The sequence below is a fragment of the Chlamydotis macqueenii genome, chromosome 25 (assembly GCF_036417535.1).
Source record: "Chlamydotis macqueenii isolate bChlMac1 chromosome 25, bChlMac1.mat, whole genome shotgun sequence".
In the NCBI taxonomy this organism is placed as follows: domain Eukaryota; kingdom Metazoa; phylum Chordata; class Aves; order Otidiformes; family Otididae; genus Chlamydotis; species Chlamydotis macqueenii.
Window position 1 is genome coordinate 3,585,054 of NC_141580.1, and position 16,809 is coordinate 3,601,862.

At 45.1% G+C, this 16,809-nt stretch overlaps 1 protein-coding gene across 1 annotated transcript in view; it reads left to right on the plus strand.

The window, feature by feature from the left end:
• Window positions 1-16,809, plus strand: part of TANC2 (tetratricopeptide repeat, ankyrin repeat and coiled-coil containing 2) — a 241,105-nt gene that overhangs the window by 146,888 nt on the left and 77,408 nt on the right. Inside the window, exon 9 of the mRNA XM_086766662.1 lies at window positions 9,858-10,121. Within this exon, the coding sequence (XP_086622788.1) occupies window positions 9,858-10,121 (264 nt within the window). The remainder of the gene's footprint in view (window positions 1-9,857; window positions 10,122-16,809) is intronic.

Here is a 16,809-nt window from a genome sequence, read left to right on the forward strand (position 1 = left end):
CAGCGATTTTCGTCTCAAAACTGCTTAGTTTTTGTGCCATTTTTATGTGTAGAGGGAAAGTAAACATTTCTCTAAGTATTTTATGTTTCCTAAGTCATGATCCTTCCTGCTCCTCCCGAATAAGTGATTTAAACTATTAGCTCATTAGCTCCAGGAAGGTGTATGTTTATAATACACATATGCATCTCCAATAGATTCTTACTCGTCTTGATAAAAATTACGGATTTGGGAAGATCCCTTGATCTTTGCCACCTGTCAGTCTTGAGCTGCAATGAGCATCACCTCCAAATCTCACAGTCATGAATCGCCACCAAATTTCGTATTTTAAAAACCCCAAGGCTTTAATGTGGAAGGTTAACATGCTCTTTGTGAAATATTTGAGAACTAGCAAAGGCCGGTAACGCAAGGTGGGAGCTGATCCTTACGCAGAATTGCTTCTCTCCATGTGTTTTTGCTGAGCATAAAATGTTTTTGTACACGTTAAGCTCATTTTACATGTCTGTATTGCTAGACACAGCATTAATTTGTCAAATCAGAGTGTGCACTAAGTTATACAGAGTGGGCGTTTGATGTTTTAATCTGGCTGTAAAGACCAGTTTTTAACCAGTCAGGTTTTCTCTGGTGGCTTACCCTTTTGGAGTTATTCCTGTCCGTTCGTATGTCACCTCTTCTGTAATCTCAATTATCAGCCACCAAGCGTGTCGCGGCTCCAGTCTGCACAGCTGAGGGGCTATTTCATGCTTGCTAATCACTTTAAGAAATGCATCGCTTGGGTTAGAACAGCCTTATTTTGAAATTTTACATCCTTTGCAGTAAAGGGGAAGGTCAATCTACTTGTGTTGAAAGGGTAACAAAAAACCTTAACAAGTTCCAGATCTTCAAATTCAGACACTTGTTTGTGAAAGAAAAGAAATGGGGAAGCGGGGAGGAGGAGAGAGGTGAGCCAAGAGGAGAGATAGGAACAAGTCAGCCCTTTCTCCTGGAAGCCACTAAATCCTTTTCGTGTAAAACAGAATGGCTGGCGAAAACGCTGACCTGACTGTAACCTCTGAAGAGCTTCCAGGATTTTTTGGCTCTTACCGTGTAAAGGCAGCCAACTGTTCATGGCCAAAATCTGCTACTGAAAAGAAAACTGGTCAAAGAATCACGTGCTGCCACGGGGAAATGTTGCACTTCACATCACCCCAGAAGTAGGCTGTAGAGTTTTGCTGCTTGAACAGAGCAGAATATAAGAAAATCTCCAACATTCTTATGCCAGCCTGTAAAACAGAAGAGAAAACATTTACTGCCAGCACGTAAAGCTTACCCAAGTGCTTGCGACGTTCAGGCAGCGTTTTATGGCCTTCAGCAGCAGTCTCCCAAGGGTATGGAAAGAAGGGCTGAATTCCAGCTTGACCGTGCCCGTGGAAGTGCTGTAAGTTCCTCGGATATGAAACGGGGCCGTACTTTTCCTTGATGTAAAGTCCTGTGCTGATCTACACCGTGTTCCCCCCTTAATTGTTAGGGGCATCGTCCTGAGCAAGGAAGTAGGTGTGGCATTAAAGGTGGTAAAGGGAAAGTGGTGAGCCGCGTAAATCCTCCCGCACCGCTGCCGCCGTGATGCGGGCAGCTCTGATACCGTGTGAACCCGTTGCCTTCACTTAGATTTTGTGGATTTTTACAATGAAGAACAACACGTAGAGGACCCCTGTCCCCTCCCAGAGGTCCCTGGCCTGTAGCTTTTTTCATCTTCTTTTTTTTTTTTTGCTGTTCTTTACTCTGAATCCTGAGCTTTCTACAGACGTGTGTGTTCACGGGTTAAAAGTGGGTTTGGTAATAAATTCATCTAGAGTGCACGCTCAGCAGAATAGATGCTACTGACAATAAAACAAGATGGATTTGTTTGCAAGTTTAACTGCTTTGAGAAGGAAACAAAGAGCAGCTCAAAAGGCACATCAAGATAGATTTAACTCAGGTTAAATATTTTTGTGATCTTACAGCTAAAGCATTTGAATTCTGACGTTCTCATCAGTATTATGAAATGCTCTGTTAATAATGAATAAGATTTCTAAGAACTGCAGATCTTTTTTTAAAGTCTAGCCAGCTTCCATTTGGGCTCATTCCCCAAAGGAGGAGCTCCCTGAAAAATGTCTAATATTGATGAATAACGAGCTTTTGTTCACTAATGCGCCTGCATATTGCCGGCGATGGGGCTGGCAGCGTAGGAGGTGAGAAGGGAGGTGGTTATTTATCAGGCATCTCGGCAGCTACAGACAGAATTAGTGGTGTCCCAGGATCCTGACCACACAAAGTCCAACAGGACACCGTCTCCGCATCCCAATTCAGTTCTTTCTCCGTTGCGTTAAAAGGACAAGTTAAGCAGAGAGAAGGCACGTGTGGTGTGATTTGTGGTTGATGGCGGGGGTGAGAAACCATGAAGTCGTGAAACCACAGTTCTGCCTTCCCCTACTTGGGCCACGCAAGTTGGGTTTGCCACCGAAATCTGGCCCTTAAGTACTGGCTAGATAATGGGTTGGCTGCGGGTGTTTGTGATGGTACTGGGGAAAAAAGGAGCAAGAAGAGTGTTCAAGGCTGAAGGGAGCAGCACAGAACACGGTACACTCACACTGTGAAATTTGCTTTGGTTTATGGTCCAGCCCGGTAGATGGAAAAAAAAATTGAGTGAAAAATTGAAAGGAAGAATAAACTGAGAAGGCGAATCAGAAGATAGCTCGAGGAAGATTCAGAGATTCCGTGTTGTCAGCTCCCGCGGTGTTATTTTGGATACTGTGATAAGTGACTTTTCTGTAGAGTTTTAACTATTGATGGCGTGAGATTGGATGGGACGCACACCTTTTATTTGAAGAGCAGCAAGATTTTAACCTTCACAGTTCACCCAAAAAGGTAACACCAGGTATACAGATAGCTTCCTTCCCCTCGTGCACACACACCCACGCGCGCCTCCTTGCTGCTTTCTGGTTTAAAACTTGTAATTTCAAAACCAGTTATGTTACCCCAGCTGTGTGCGTGGGGTTGTGTGAGAGGGACCTGTGCAATTTAGGAACGCGTAGGGGGTTTTATGATGCTTTGGTCAATCAGCCATCAAGATTGCTACCTCAGTATTAGATTTGGAAGCTTTTAACCACGTTTCTTCAATGTTTACTGTAGTGGACTGTGCTGAAATCGTTCACTGCCTTGTTTCTGCGAGGGGTAAACTGAAGGTGATGAACCGAAGCTGTGCTGATCTGCGCTGTCCCACGAGCAGGGCGTTTGTGCTCTGATGGTGGGAGCGTCTCGCTCCGTTGAAACGCTGCTTTACCCAGGCCTTGCATTTCCCGTCTGCGTAGCACGCAGGTACGAGCCCGTCAGGCATTCGTGCGGCTCTTCATCCAGCTTGTCAGCCGACGCGGCAGGGAGTTCAGATTTAGAGCAGGACAAATCGAGGGGCAGCGTGATGCTACTGTCAAGGCGTTTTTCATTATGTTTCAAGACCTTTTGTGTGCTTACCATGATTTATAATACCTTGAGGCTTGAAGCAGAAATGGGTTTACCTTTTAATCTCTGTTTTTTTACAGGATTGTTTATATGAATTATACTAGTGATTCCACCCCCAACCTCCCATTTGAGACCAGAGTCTCAAACCAGAGTTGTAAGAGTATTTAAACATACAAAGAACAGCCTGGATTTTGACCTTAAGCCTTGAGCGGGGCAGACTTAAGGGTTTGGTGTTCTTTTTTTCCCATGTAGAAACCTTAAACTCACTTGGCTGATGGCGTCCAGCAGAGAATAATGTTTTTCTGAAAGCTCTAGGGGCTGCGGGGGCATGGGTTGCACGTGACTGCCTGAGGCTGCCACCTTCCCTCGGGAAAGGCTCGAGCTTACGCTTTCTGCCTGCCAAATTTTTCAGTTTGGCAGCTGAGCTCCCTGGAGCGGTCGGGGGCAACGCAGCCGTACATTGGTGTAGCCTTCTGTGGCGGAGCTTATGCAGGCTTGCGTGGAATAGGGTGAAAAATTCATTTTGCTCCTTGCCGACTCGTATGTGTTAGCTAGGACATCTCTAGTGCGATAAGGCGAGTGGCGTTTTGGTGCCGTACTGGGGATGAGTGAAAGGAGGTCAGCTCGCAGAGTTTGCAGCGGTGTTTTCAGTACCTCACTACTTCGCTGCAGTTATTTCTTGAAAGCAACAAAATCCCTCTTTCCTGCTTGAGACATTATAAATCTTGACGTATAATTAATGTTCCAGCTGTGGGTTATCGTAAAATGGTGACTGTAGAAGACCACCTTCTCCTGCAGTTCCATCTGAAAGGTGAACAGAAAGGTCAGTGTTTTCCAGGCGGGATCTCTGCCTCAAGGAGAATTGGATGGGACGATAAAAATCCCCTCGTGTGTTGGGCTCAAGACAAGTACAGGTGAAAGCGTCGTGCCCCAGGGCACAGGCCAGCCTGCAGCTAGATGTGAAATAATATTTGCTATCCTATAAATACATGACACTGTCTGAGAAGTGTAGTATTGGCTGCAGTGACGTCTAAGGTGCTGTCTTGGGTCTGTTTTTTTTTTTTTTCCCCAAAGAAATAAAAATATTTTAAACCGTGTGATTTGCAAAAAATTCTAATCAAAATGTTTCACCAGGGGAAACAAGCCAAGTTTGAAAATGAAAGCTTGACGTAGGCAAGTCCTCCGCCAGGGAAAATGCGGGCGTAAATCTTGAACACTGAAAGCAAGGTAGGACTGCAAAACGACCCCGGCCTCTCTGGAGTGTGTCCCCTTCTGGCATCAAAGCCCGCCTGGCTTCAGAGCCGCCCAGACTGCGCGGCTCGGAGCTGATGCAGTTGGCGCTGTTACGGCAGGCGATGTGGAAATCTTGTGGAAAGAGATACGGCAAATCCTCGGAGAAAGCCACGGAGGGGATTGCAGAGGGGCACCGCGCTGCTCGCGTCCTCTCATTTCAGGATCTCCCTGTGTTGTTATTCATTAATGTGTTTTACAGCGCTCACATGTTTTAGGTGCCTCAAATTCTGTCTGTGTTCAAATTAAATAGTGTGAAACTGCGTGCCAGCTGAGACTGGAGATACATATATATATATATATATAAAAAAAAAATAAATATATATACGGCTATATTTATATCCATGTGGTATTACTGTAGTGCTATAGAGAACCTCAGATGTTTCTGCACGGCTGTCAGGTTTCACGTGTTCACCGTGTGACTTGCGTGGCTGCCGCTGTCTTACTCTGTCCCATGCAATAATCCTCTCCGTGCCTCCACGAGACAGTGACATCTCGCCTGCTCCCGACAGCCGCCGGCACACGCCGTGATCTGTGTGATCACAGCCCACTGGCTCCAGTGTAGCATGGCGCAGGCACTGCAATATTCTGATTTTTTTTCACCAAGGTTGTGCTTTCTGGCTGGATTTAGCGGTGAGAAGAGCTTCACATAGCCCTTCTTGCATCCTGGCAGGTTCCTGTTGTGGCAGCCCCGGCTTAACGTGTCCCATCGCGTAACCTGATGCGCTGAGTATCCTCTGTTAGAGACTCAGGGTTGAAAGATCTGCCTCTCAGCAGATAGCTTAAGGCAAAAATTCCTGCTCTTTGATGGATTTGAGGTCATCAGTTTATCTTTCCCGAATTCAGAGCATGCTGTCTGTTAAGAGGCTGCATTTTTTTGAACTTCAGGTTGATTAGGTATCCTTGGGTTTAAAAATTATAGAATTATGGCATGGTTTGGGTTGGAAGGGACCTTTAAAAATCATCTAATTCCAGCCTCCCCGCTGCGAGCAGCGACATCTTCCACTATAGATGAGGTTGCTCAAAGCCCTGTCCAACCTGACCTTGAACCCTTCCAGTGATGGAGCATCCACAGCTGCTTTGGGCAGCCTGTGTCTCACCACCCTCATTGTAAAAAAAAAATCAAGGAACCCGTAAGAGATTTGCTGGCAATATCTGAAGGACCGTTTCTTTTTTAAACCTTGTACGGAGAAGGGGTTAATTTGGTCCTCTCAGCCTGTGACAACTCCATTGTCGTTTTCCAGTTTCCAGAGGCAGGGATGCTACGAGCTCCCTTGGGGACGGGGTCTCTCCTTCTCCCGAAGCTGTGACACCCCCCTCATCCTGCAAACCCCTGAACGCATCCTGTGGACTGAGATATAAACGGTGACGAAAACCTCAGAACCTGGTCTTCTCACGTGTGGGTCGAGATGAGCCCGCGTGTGCTCCTGGACAGTTAATCCCCCCAGGACCTGCGCAGGACGTGGTGGGGAGCGGTACTCGCACACCCGGACCAGAAGAGCTCAGACCCTATCCTAGAACACCTAGAAGGTTTAGGGTGTGAATACAGCAAATGGGCAGAAATAATGTTGTTTTGCGGGTTTCTTTCTGGTTGTGAGTATTTATGGGCTTGTGGTGGTTCAGCCTTCGTCACCACACAGTTTCTCGCTCATCCTCCCCCTCCCCGGTGGGATGGGGGAGAGAAATTGGGAAGAAAGGAAAATTTGTGGGTGGAGATAAAGGCGGTTTACTAAAATAGCAAAGGGAAGCTACAGAAATAACAGAATATAAAGATATTAATATATACAAAGTGAACAATGTACCATTTCACACCACCCAATGTCTGACTGACCGATACAGCCCGTCCTGAGCAGCAATCAGGGAATGACACCGAGCGGCAAGCAAAGGAGCAGAAGCGAGCAGGCAAGGCAGAGGGGACGATGCCAGCGAACGAGAGAAAAAGATGAGATGGGAAATGGATGCCCCCCTCATGGGCAACCCCCACTTGTATACTGAGCATGACGTTTATGGATGGAACGCTCTCTTTGGCCAGTTTGGGTCAATTATTCTGTCTTTCGCCCAGCTTCCTGCATCTGCACGTTAACGAGACTTGGAAAGCAGGACGGTGTCCTTGGTCTCATTCACAACAACTCCTATCATCAGGGTGTTTTATCAACGTTCTTCGCATACAAAATCCAAAACACACCAGCTACTGAGAGGAAAGTTAACTCCGTCCCTGCCGAAGCCAGGACAGGGCTTGATCCTATTGAGGAATGAGATGAAGTTCTTTCTGCCCAAGAAATAGGATAGAATAAAATGTGATTTTTCTCAGTTGGGATGAACCGACAATGATGGGTCCAACTGTTTGATGACTTCAGGGCTGACCAAATCTTTGCGCTTTGTTTATGTACAAGGATTACCAACTCTTTAGCCCCGAGTATCACGCTGCATCAACCTCAGTTGGTGCAGATAAGGTGAATTTTCTGAAATCAGCTATTGCTTTCTCAGATGTTGGCTGTGAAGCTGTAAGTTCTGAGCAGCTCTCCGGGTCGCACCGTTGGTGAGCTTTGGCTCCCCAGGAGATGTGCTCTTCACGTCAGTTCATGTTGCTGGCTTGTAGCTGAGCCTTACGCTTTTGCCTTTTAAATAAAGTAAAAAATGGGTTTGGTTTAAAATAGCTCGTCGAAGTGATGAAGTCCGTAGAGCAGTCCCTTCCAGCCCTGTGTGGCAGTGCTTGTATTATCAGGGCTCTTCAGGAGGTAAATGAATCCACAGGGAACAATCCTAAATACCTGGTTCAATGAAGAGTTTGCACGTAAAACAGTGAAAATTCTGTTTAAAATGAACACAAATTGATGAGTAGAGAAGGGACCTGCAGGATTTATTAGCTCTTTTTCCTTCTTTTGTTGCTTCGTTTAGAGAAAACTTATTTTGATGCATAGTTATTGTGGTTTTCCTCAGTTTCATGTGTTGGAAGATGACTGATTACAGCTGCTGATGTGTTTTTACAAAGATTAATTAGGCATACCCTGAGACAGGTTTTTAAAGTTGATAGATTTTAATGGGTTTATTTTTCCCTGTAAAGAGACAACGTAGTATGCCTAGCACTGCAGAACCAGACTTTGAAATGGAGATTTTCTAGAAAACCATTTCAAACATATTTTTCGGTATTAAACAATTTGAGTGAGCACGAGAAATCTGTGAACATCTGGTTCTTGTTTTTATCTTTTTTTTCCTATGCTGAAGTGTAAATGTGTTTACCTGACAGCAAACCTGTGTTAAAATGCCAACAAGCAAATACTGGTTCTTAGCAGTGGCGTGTGTTGGTTTTAAATTTCAAAATATATTACAAACAATTAAATTTTGGAACATTTGATGAGATACTGATCCCGCTGCGTAGCCAGGAAACCCAGTACTGAGAAATAAAACCACAGAGATAGGGGTAAAGGCCCACGCTGCATGGAGTTTGTTGGGATGGCTGAAGGACAGGCACAGTTGTTTTTGTTTTGGTTTGTTTTGGTTTTTTTAAAATGATCTGGTGACTTTAGATGTAAGCAGTTAATTCTAGTCCCTATTATAATGTCATGTCAATGTAGAATTAAGCAGGTTAGTCCTTGGATGTTGAAGTTCATGGTTTTCACTGGGGTTAGTCCAGCAGTCTACTTGGCACCTTGGTATGGAGACCCTGGAAACGTTCCAGGCCAGGTTGGCCGGGGCTCTGAGCAACCTGATCCGGTTGGAGATGTCCCTGCTCCTGGCAGGGGGTTGGACTGGATGGGCTTTGAAGGTCCCTTCCAACCCAAACCTACAATCCTTGGTTCAGGAATCGGCGTTTGCGAGTGCAAGGAGCGCCCCCCGCCCCCCCCCCCCCCCCCAGAAGACGTTACAGTGATTTGTGCCACAAACAAGAAGCAGTAGATCGATCTACCCTCTTGTGTCCAGGGATAGATGGCACAGAAATCAGCAAAGAATTTGGGCTGGGAACGGTATTTACCACAGCCAAGTGAAAATGATGGATTTCGGCGGATTTAGCAAGCAGATCTGAAAGCACGGGGCACGTCCTCGGCTTCAGGGTATTTGGGGTTGAGTTGAGTTTCAGGATTTTGAATAACAGTGGAAACACGTGTGTGATTGGGGCGATGAGAAGGTAGTGAGCTCTGGTTTGGTTTTTTTTTTTTGTTTTTTTTTTTTCCCTTCTGTGTGTTTTTTTTTTTTGTTTGGGGTTTTTTTTTGTTATTGTTGTTGTTTTTTTCCCCTAAGTCAGGGAGGGGGTAAGTTTGACACACTCAGACAAGCTGGTATGGGCGTTGAGACCTTCTCTCAATACCCCAGAGATCTCGTTATGACCTTGAATGAGTGTGTGGGAGACCACAGATGAAAGGAAAGTCAACAGCCCGAAGGGAGTTACAGCCAGGGGACAACTGCATCAGAATTCAGAAGAGAAAAATCCAGCGAGGAGAAGATGTTAGTGATGTGGATCAGCGTAGTATTGTCATTTCCCAATGTGAAAGTCAATATAGCAGCAATCCCGGTCTGTAAAATGAAATCATAGAGGGGAAGATTTGTGGATGACAGTTAAAGCTTCATAAAAACATGCTGTCAGTCGAATGGAAGCTTGGGTTGGGTTTCTGAACCAGACTAATCCGTGAGAGCTGGCTGTTCCGCGGGTCGGCTGGGGGGGTTCTGTGCCGTCGGCTTTTCGGTGTCACGTACTGCGGGGTTAGAAACTTCTGCAAACGTTCCCTGCCAAGGTGGTGACTCCCATGCCAGGTAAAAGATAGAGGAGCGCTGATAATGTTTTTTCCATAATATTTTCTGCTTGTTCTGGAGTTGTGTATTTGAATACAACGCTGCACATAATTTTTAGTACTTTCGGAATTACAAATGGCTTTTAACGGCATGAGCCAAAACATTATAGCCTGAGTGTTCTTTTAGAAGTTGTGAGCAGAAACAGTATCATTAAACTAAATTCTGTAATCTCTGATTTATGGGAATGTGGAAAATATGATGAACATCAGTTTTGGCTCTTGCGTTGCGCAGCTCGGCGTCGAGCAGCGTGTGTGCGAGCCATTCTTTCTTTGTTACTCATTTTGTTTATCATTTCTTCCTTCAAGCGACTTTGACAAGCTACTCAGAAAATGTGGAACGCACTAAATATGGAGGGGAAAGCAGTAAAGAACTTGGATCTGGGGGAAACCTGAAACCTTGGCAGTCCCAGAAATCCAGCATGGATTCCTGCTTGTACCGCGTGGACGAGAACATGACGGCCTCCACCTACAGCCTGAACAAAATCCCCGAGAGAAACCTGGAGACGGTCTTGTCCCAGTCGGTGCAGTCTATTCCTCTTTACCTTATGCCACGGCCAAATTCAGTAGCAGGTAAGGAAGAAGCAATTTTTTGCCTTTAGGTCAGATTAAAGTTAAAGCCAAACACAGTACATGCATGTCACAGCTTTTTCATGTTCTCGTTATCTGAAGAGAAATCTTCTTTCTGTAGTCATCATCATTAAGCGTGACAAAAATTGTCTTTTCGTTTGACTGATTGCTTCTAAATGGAAAATTCCTTTGGGGAAAACTGGTTCTGATGGTGTTTAATGGTTATCTTAGCAATCTGTGGTCTCTTTTTTTTTTTTTGCAAAACTGTACAACTGTAAGATTACTGGAGAGTACATTTTTTTAAAAAAGATTCTTTGCTATCGTTACAAGGCAAATAATCTTGGGTTTAAAGTACCACAACATTGCAGGACATCATAGCCATTTCTACTCTTTCAAAGGATTCATTGCAAGTAAAATCAAGCGTCTGACCTTTGAAGATCTTAAGAACCCTGGAGTTAAGCGAATCATGATACAGTCTCTCTACAGCAAAGTTGCTGTGGATGCCGTCTCTCTTGGTGGACTTTGCCCGGAAGGTCTCAGCACACTCCTGTGCACTGTGTGCCGGTTTGGCTTTTGCAGCATCTGGGTTTTGCTGGTGACTGAAGTTTCTTGGTTTGGCATAACGTCAATTTTTTTTTTTCATTTAGTTTCATGTCTGCTGTTTGAAAGATACCCGAATGATGCTGTGACGTATCTTGTAGGTGTCTTTTGCCAGTCTGCTAAGTTTCCCCCTGTGGTTGGTAACAGCACGACCGAAACAGGAGATGCAGTGAAAAATATTGAAGCTTTGGTTCCGAGCAAGCAGCTTTTCAGCGTTCTCCTTTGCTTTACTGCCTCTTATTTTTTTCTTGCTGGGCTACTTCTCTGGCATTACACATTCTGTTGAGGTGATCTGTACGTCTGTCTGTAGAGGCACATGGAGAAATACAGCCTTGGCCTTTCTGCAGAGTCGCTGCAGGATTCGCCCGGGGCTGGCAGCGGGAATATTGCTCCAGAAAGTCCGGACTGCGCAGAGCACGGGTGTTGTCTGTTCAAACAGCATCTCTTGGTGGCCCAGGCTGCATTGCATAACTAGATTAGATTTCCTTTTTAATCCCGCTTTGGACAGTCACGGGCCTAAAAGCAATGTAGAAATGAGATTTTATGGATGGTAAAACGTGGGCACCCTGAGCACGGAGGTTCAACATCACGTGCTACTTACGCCTGAAAGACTAAAATCCTGGGATTTCAGAATGGGAAGAAGGGATAGGAAAAAAGTGGGGAAACTCCTTGCATAGCGTCATTACTTAGGTTGATTTCTTATAAATGACACTGTGTAAACGCCTTCAAAAGAAAACAGGGCAGGCCAGGTACCAGTGATTTACATACACGTGTGCGTTGATTTAATCGACTTCGGAAGCCGTTGGCTTGCGTGATGCGTTTAGAGGCAAATACTATTTCAAGAGAAAACTACCCAGCAAGGTTCAGGAACATCTTTCCCTTCTGGCTGGCTGGGTTTTGGTTTGTGGGGGTTTTGCTACTTTTAAGTAGCATGTTAGCTAACACAGTTCATGTCCCGGGATAAATCGTTGTGGTAGTGACTGCGGACAAGAACGTGAGATTTGACTGAACCTTTTGTCATTGAACCATCACGTGTTATCTCCTCTAAGTTTATAGCACCAGAAAATTACGTTTTCCAGGTAATAGATTGGTGTGGGTGTTTTCTCCAGAAGGGTTAACCTCGTTATCTGTGTGCTAGAATGAGGGGAGAGGGAAAGCAGGTGTAGTTGCATGGGTGACTTAAGCCAAATGTGCCGCTGCCCAGAGTTCATCCTGCACGGCCAGCTCCTCGTCCTTGCACCATTGCAGGGTGGACAATGGTGCAAGGGCAGCCATTTGATAAACCAGATCAGTAGACTAATCCAACTGAAAATTAACCCACTAGAAAATACGTGTGTTAATTTTGAGCTGCAGGCTCATCAGTGCAGAGGCAAAGCGTGACTGGGAGCGAGGCAGAGAGCTGCCTTTCTTTTAGCGGTGTTCCACATTGAAGGTAATCATGAACACTGGCCCAGGTTGCCCAGAGAGGCGGTGGATGCCCCATCCCTGGAAACGTTCCAGGCCAGGTTGGCCGGGGCTCTGAGCAACCTGATCCGGTTGGAGATGTTGCTGCTCCTGGCAGGGGGTTGGGCTGGGTGGGCTTTGGAGGTCCCTTCCAACCCAAACCATTCTGTGAGAAACCACAGCTTTGCTAAAACACACTATTCTTGTCTTTTTTTTTTTCAAATGCAGTTGAATTTATATACAAACAGTCTATTCTTGAGAACCAAAACATGGCAGTGCTGCTTACACCTTGTGGCTTTTTTTTCGTTTTTTTTTTCTTCCCTTTTTTTTTTTTTCTTCCAGTTCTCCCTGAATATCTTCCAGAATGGCACAGAAATGTTCTTTCTCACAGCAGGCTTACAAATCGCTGCCATCTAATGTGTATATTTCTTCAGAAACAGTTAAAACCACTTTTTTTTTGTAAATACTTTTTCTTGAAAAAAACAAACAAACACCGCAAGCTCTGGTGTACCGTAAAATGCCGAAGTGGGATGTTAGATTTGGAGGAGCACGTCTGGGTCGTGGTACGTGGCTGGGGTTGACGGCTTACCGTCCGTGTGACAGGAGCTCTGTTAAACGCCCGGGTGCGGGAGCGGTGAGAGCGCGTCTTTCACGTTGGCTCACGTGTGGTGGGCAATACCGAGCGAGCCGCTGCGGGCAGCGCAGAAGTTGTTGGGCAGTTTTATGGCACGGAGTCGGAAGCAGCTGTGACGGGCGCAGCACGCCTGGCAGAACCCTGGCTTGGAGGAGAACGGGGAGCGGCGCTGTAGAAGGGTTGGAGCAAATTGTCCACCCTGCAGAAGGAGGAGAACGTAAAGGTCTCCAGGTCTCACACAGCTTAGGGACGAATTGCTCACAGCTTGGCTGCGACGTGGAGTACTGCTAATGAATTAGAAGAAAACTAAGCAAAACGTGAGCATTGTCTATGCACCAATACTGTGCTTGAGGGGAAAAACCTTCAGGAAATTCAGGAACCAGAGCTGCTGGTTCTTTTCTCCTGATATTCCCCATTAACAGCTCTTGGTTATATTTAAATTAGTGCCACCACACTTCAGAGCCAGCCGCCCTGTAAAGTCAGCGGCGCAGCTCGGGCGCTGAGTCCGCTCCACCTTCCAATTGCACCAACTCTTTTCAAAGCTCAAAATGCAATTCAGCTCCTGAAATGGGTTCCGTGCTCCATTTGCAGACTGCCTTTATAAATGCGGAGAGGAGCCCAGCCTGGCTTTGCAGTGTCTTTTCTGCCTTTTGCTACAGAAAAGGTGTTTTTGATCTCTGCAGGGAATCTCCTTTTAAAAGATCTTCTTATTGAGCTAGCGTTTCTCTTGCACTGCTTTCCTTGCAGGTTTGGGGACCTAAATATTCTTTCAGCATTTTTCAGTTATGTCTCTATGGAATCGTGAGGTTTTTACAATTCCAAGATTTAAAAATATTTTCTAGATTATACTACTTCTGCCATTTTACTTACAAAGTCTGTATCAATTCAAAAAGAGAAGCAGTTCCCTCGATGTGTTCCTCTTTGGAGAGAACGCTTGTTGCCGCAGCTCAGCCTGAGAAATTTCGATTCTGATCAGCTAAATTGCCTACGACCAGCTGGAATTAAATGGTTGTATGTCTTTTGTCTTAGAAACTGAAGTGAATCCTGCTCCAGCTAGATGCAAGGAACTGTAGCCCTTTGTGGATATTGGCCTTGCTTTATCATTGCCTCTTGGATTGCAGAAGATGTACCGAAGATTTTCAGTGTCATTAATTTAGTAGTTTATAATTATACCAAAGCTGCGCTGCTTCCATTCAGCATTGTAAGGTCAGGTGGCTGAATTTTCTGAAAAGCTTTAGTGTAACTGTTCAGCCATGCTGGACATGGAAACAAGGGGAAAATGCAGTTTTCCTGGAGGTAAATTCCTGTTCTCGCTGCACTTGAGAGGCCCCAGCACCTCCAGCGCTGCCATTTGAGCACAGCCGGTTTCTTTGGTGTTAGGCTGCTTTTGTTAAACCCCTCCTGAGGCTCTGAATTGGGGTAAATTCTTGTAATCTGACTGACTTCAGTGATCTGAGACAACTTCATTTACATGATGATCGTATTATTGAGGAAAGAGTTGTAAAAATCAAGTTTAGTCCTGGTAGACTTAACTTAATTCACTCTATTTTGGTTAACTCCATCCCTAACTATGTAGAGTGTTACCTGATTAGAACCAGAGTCGGTCACATTAACGTGTCAGGATTTTAAAGTGGTGTTTTAAATCATTTGCACGCAGGGAAGTGATTATATTTTCTGTTAACCTCAATGTTGTAACTCAAATCTGTTAATACACTTCTTTATTTTGTTTAACCAATACTATGTTATACCGTATTAATTTAACAGGAGGGGAGACACCCACAAACAAAGCAAATTAAGAATTTTCTTTGTTCTAATTAAGGTAATTACCTCCCTACATAGTCGGGATCGGGGCTGCTGGGAGGGGTGTGTTACCTCTCCTGAACACGGCCTGTGCTGTACAAAGCAGCGCTGCTTCGTTTTTCCAGTATTAACAGCAATTTTTCTTGCTGTGTGGCAGTCAGAAAGCAGAACCCAGTAATCACCAGTTCTAATTGAAACCCTAAATCTTGACGCTTTTAAAAAAAAAAAAAAAAAAAAAAAAAAAGAAAAGGCAGGCAGGAGATGGAAAGGAACAAAGATGTGAAGGTAACAAGTGTCCGCGTTAGGGATGACGTGTGGGAAAATCCCCATTTTACCAGCGCACGCCAAGCCGTGCCTGCACCAGCTGCGATGCTGCTCTGAAACAGCCGTTGCCAAAGGCTCTCGTGGTGGCAGCGGCGAAGGGTCCAGAGCTAATCTGGAAATCCTCCGCGGGTATGGCACCGGCAGCAACAGCAAAGTACCAAAAAAGCAAGTATTGTTCCCTTTTTTGTTGCTCTTACCTGTTCTCCAGGGATTTGGGTGTCTGTTTCAGAAAGACAGTCAGGAGATGCTAGCAAAATTCTTCCCAAAAAAGCCAAGCCAAAAGGAAAAAAAAAAAACCAAGCAGCCTTCACTTCTGAGTGGTGCAGAACCTTTTACCTGTCGGGAGAGATGGTGTGTGCTCTGAAAGGAGAGAGGGCTGCAATGTTGAGAGGTTATGAGCCAAGAAAATCCATATAAAAATCATCCTGGATCTTCCAATAATTCTTCAGAACTCACTTTACAGTTCAGCTCCATATGAATCCCTTTGCTTTGCTGTTTTATTTTTCAAAGAAACGGAAAGTTTCAACTGCATTTTCTTCCTACCCCACCCCAAGCAAATCCACACAATAATTCATTTTCTATACGTAAACATTTTTCCTGCTAGTCATCAAAAGATGCTTGGCATGGCAGCTGGGCACTCAGGTGTTTCAGTGAACACAAATGTCTTTGGAAAGTTTGCATTTTGGGTACACAATGGATGTCTCATTCTGTTTTCATTACCCATGAAATGAAACATTAAATCTTGTATTATTTAGCCCACATGCATGGTTTATAAGGTCTGTTTAAATGTTAATAGAGAATTAAAATACTCTTATATAATACTAGCTCCTCGCTTTCCTCTTGGAGAATATAAAATGGCAGCAGATCTGTTACTAACTATTGGCTTTAAATTCTTTATCCATTAGAAAAGTCAAGCAGGGTATTTGAGCAGGTGATGAAAGTGGTTAGAAGAAACTGATCATAAAATGAATTTCTTTATGTTGAAACGTGTTCACATCGTCCTCTGTCCCGTGGTTTCCCTGGAAGAGGTCGCATAAAGCGGGCGAGAGTGGTGAACCGGTCCAGAGAGACGTGGAACCGCAGTCGGACCCCTTGGAGCCCGCGTGGGAGGGAGCAGAGCAGGAGCTCTGTAAGGATGGACTCCTTTAACTCTGCCCGAGGGAGGGAGAACGGGTACAGAAATAGCACAGGGAGAAATGCGGTGTTAAACAAAACGCGCTGCAAGATGGGGAAAGGAAGCTCTGATGAGATCTGCCGTACAGCGCGTGCCTTTCTGCAAGCCCTGCAATGGCAGCGGTGTCGCAGCGTAACAAAAATTTGCACCTTTCTTCCCTTTTCACTGTCGTTATTGGATGTGGTTAAACGCTGGATTAGATGCAGCTCTGTGTGTGAATTATTCCAGGGAGAGACAGGAGATGAAGATGCTTCAGATCAATCTCAAACCTTAGCGTTCTCCTGTTCGTGTTTGACCATTTCTTAATAACTTAGGCTGGGCGTCCGGCCACAGCTTATGTCATTAGAGCTGTATTAATACTATGCTTCCGATTTAAGGGAGCTGAATTGAGGTACGTGGAGAATATCTTACCTTGTAACACAGTCTGATCCACCCGTCGGTCGTGGTGAGCTGAGTCCATTGACTCAGGTGAGAGCAGCAGCCCCCTCCCCATCTCCCCAAAGACCCCCGCTGCAAAGCGCCCCCCTCCCTGGGCTGCCAAATAGCGATTCCAAGTCAGGTTGGTTTGTGTTTGTAGTTCAAATAGTACAGTAGATCATTCAGTGGAAACTGAATTATCCTCCGCTGTTTGTTTGCCATTTCTTAGGAGAGTTGCATCTATGGTATGCACATATTATTTCTGAGGAGATACTTCCTTTCTCCCATGTGTTTTATCT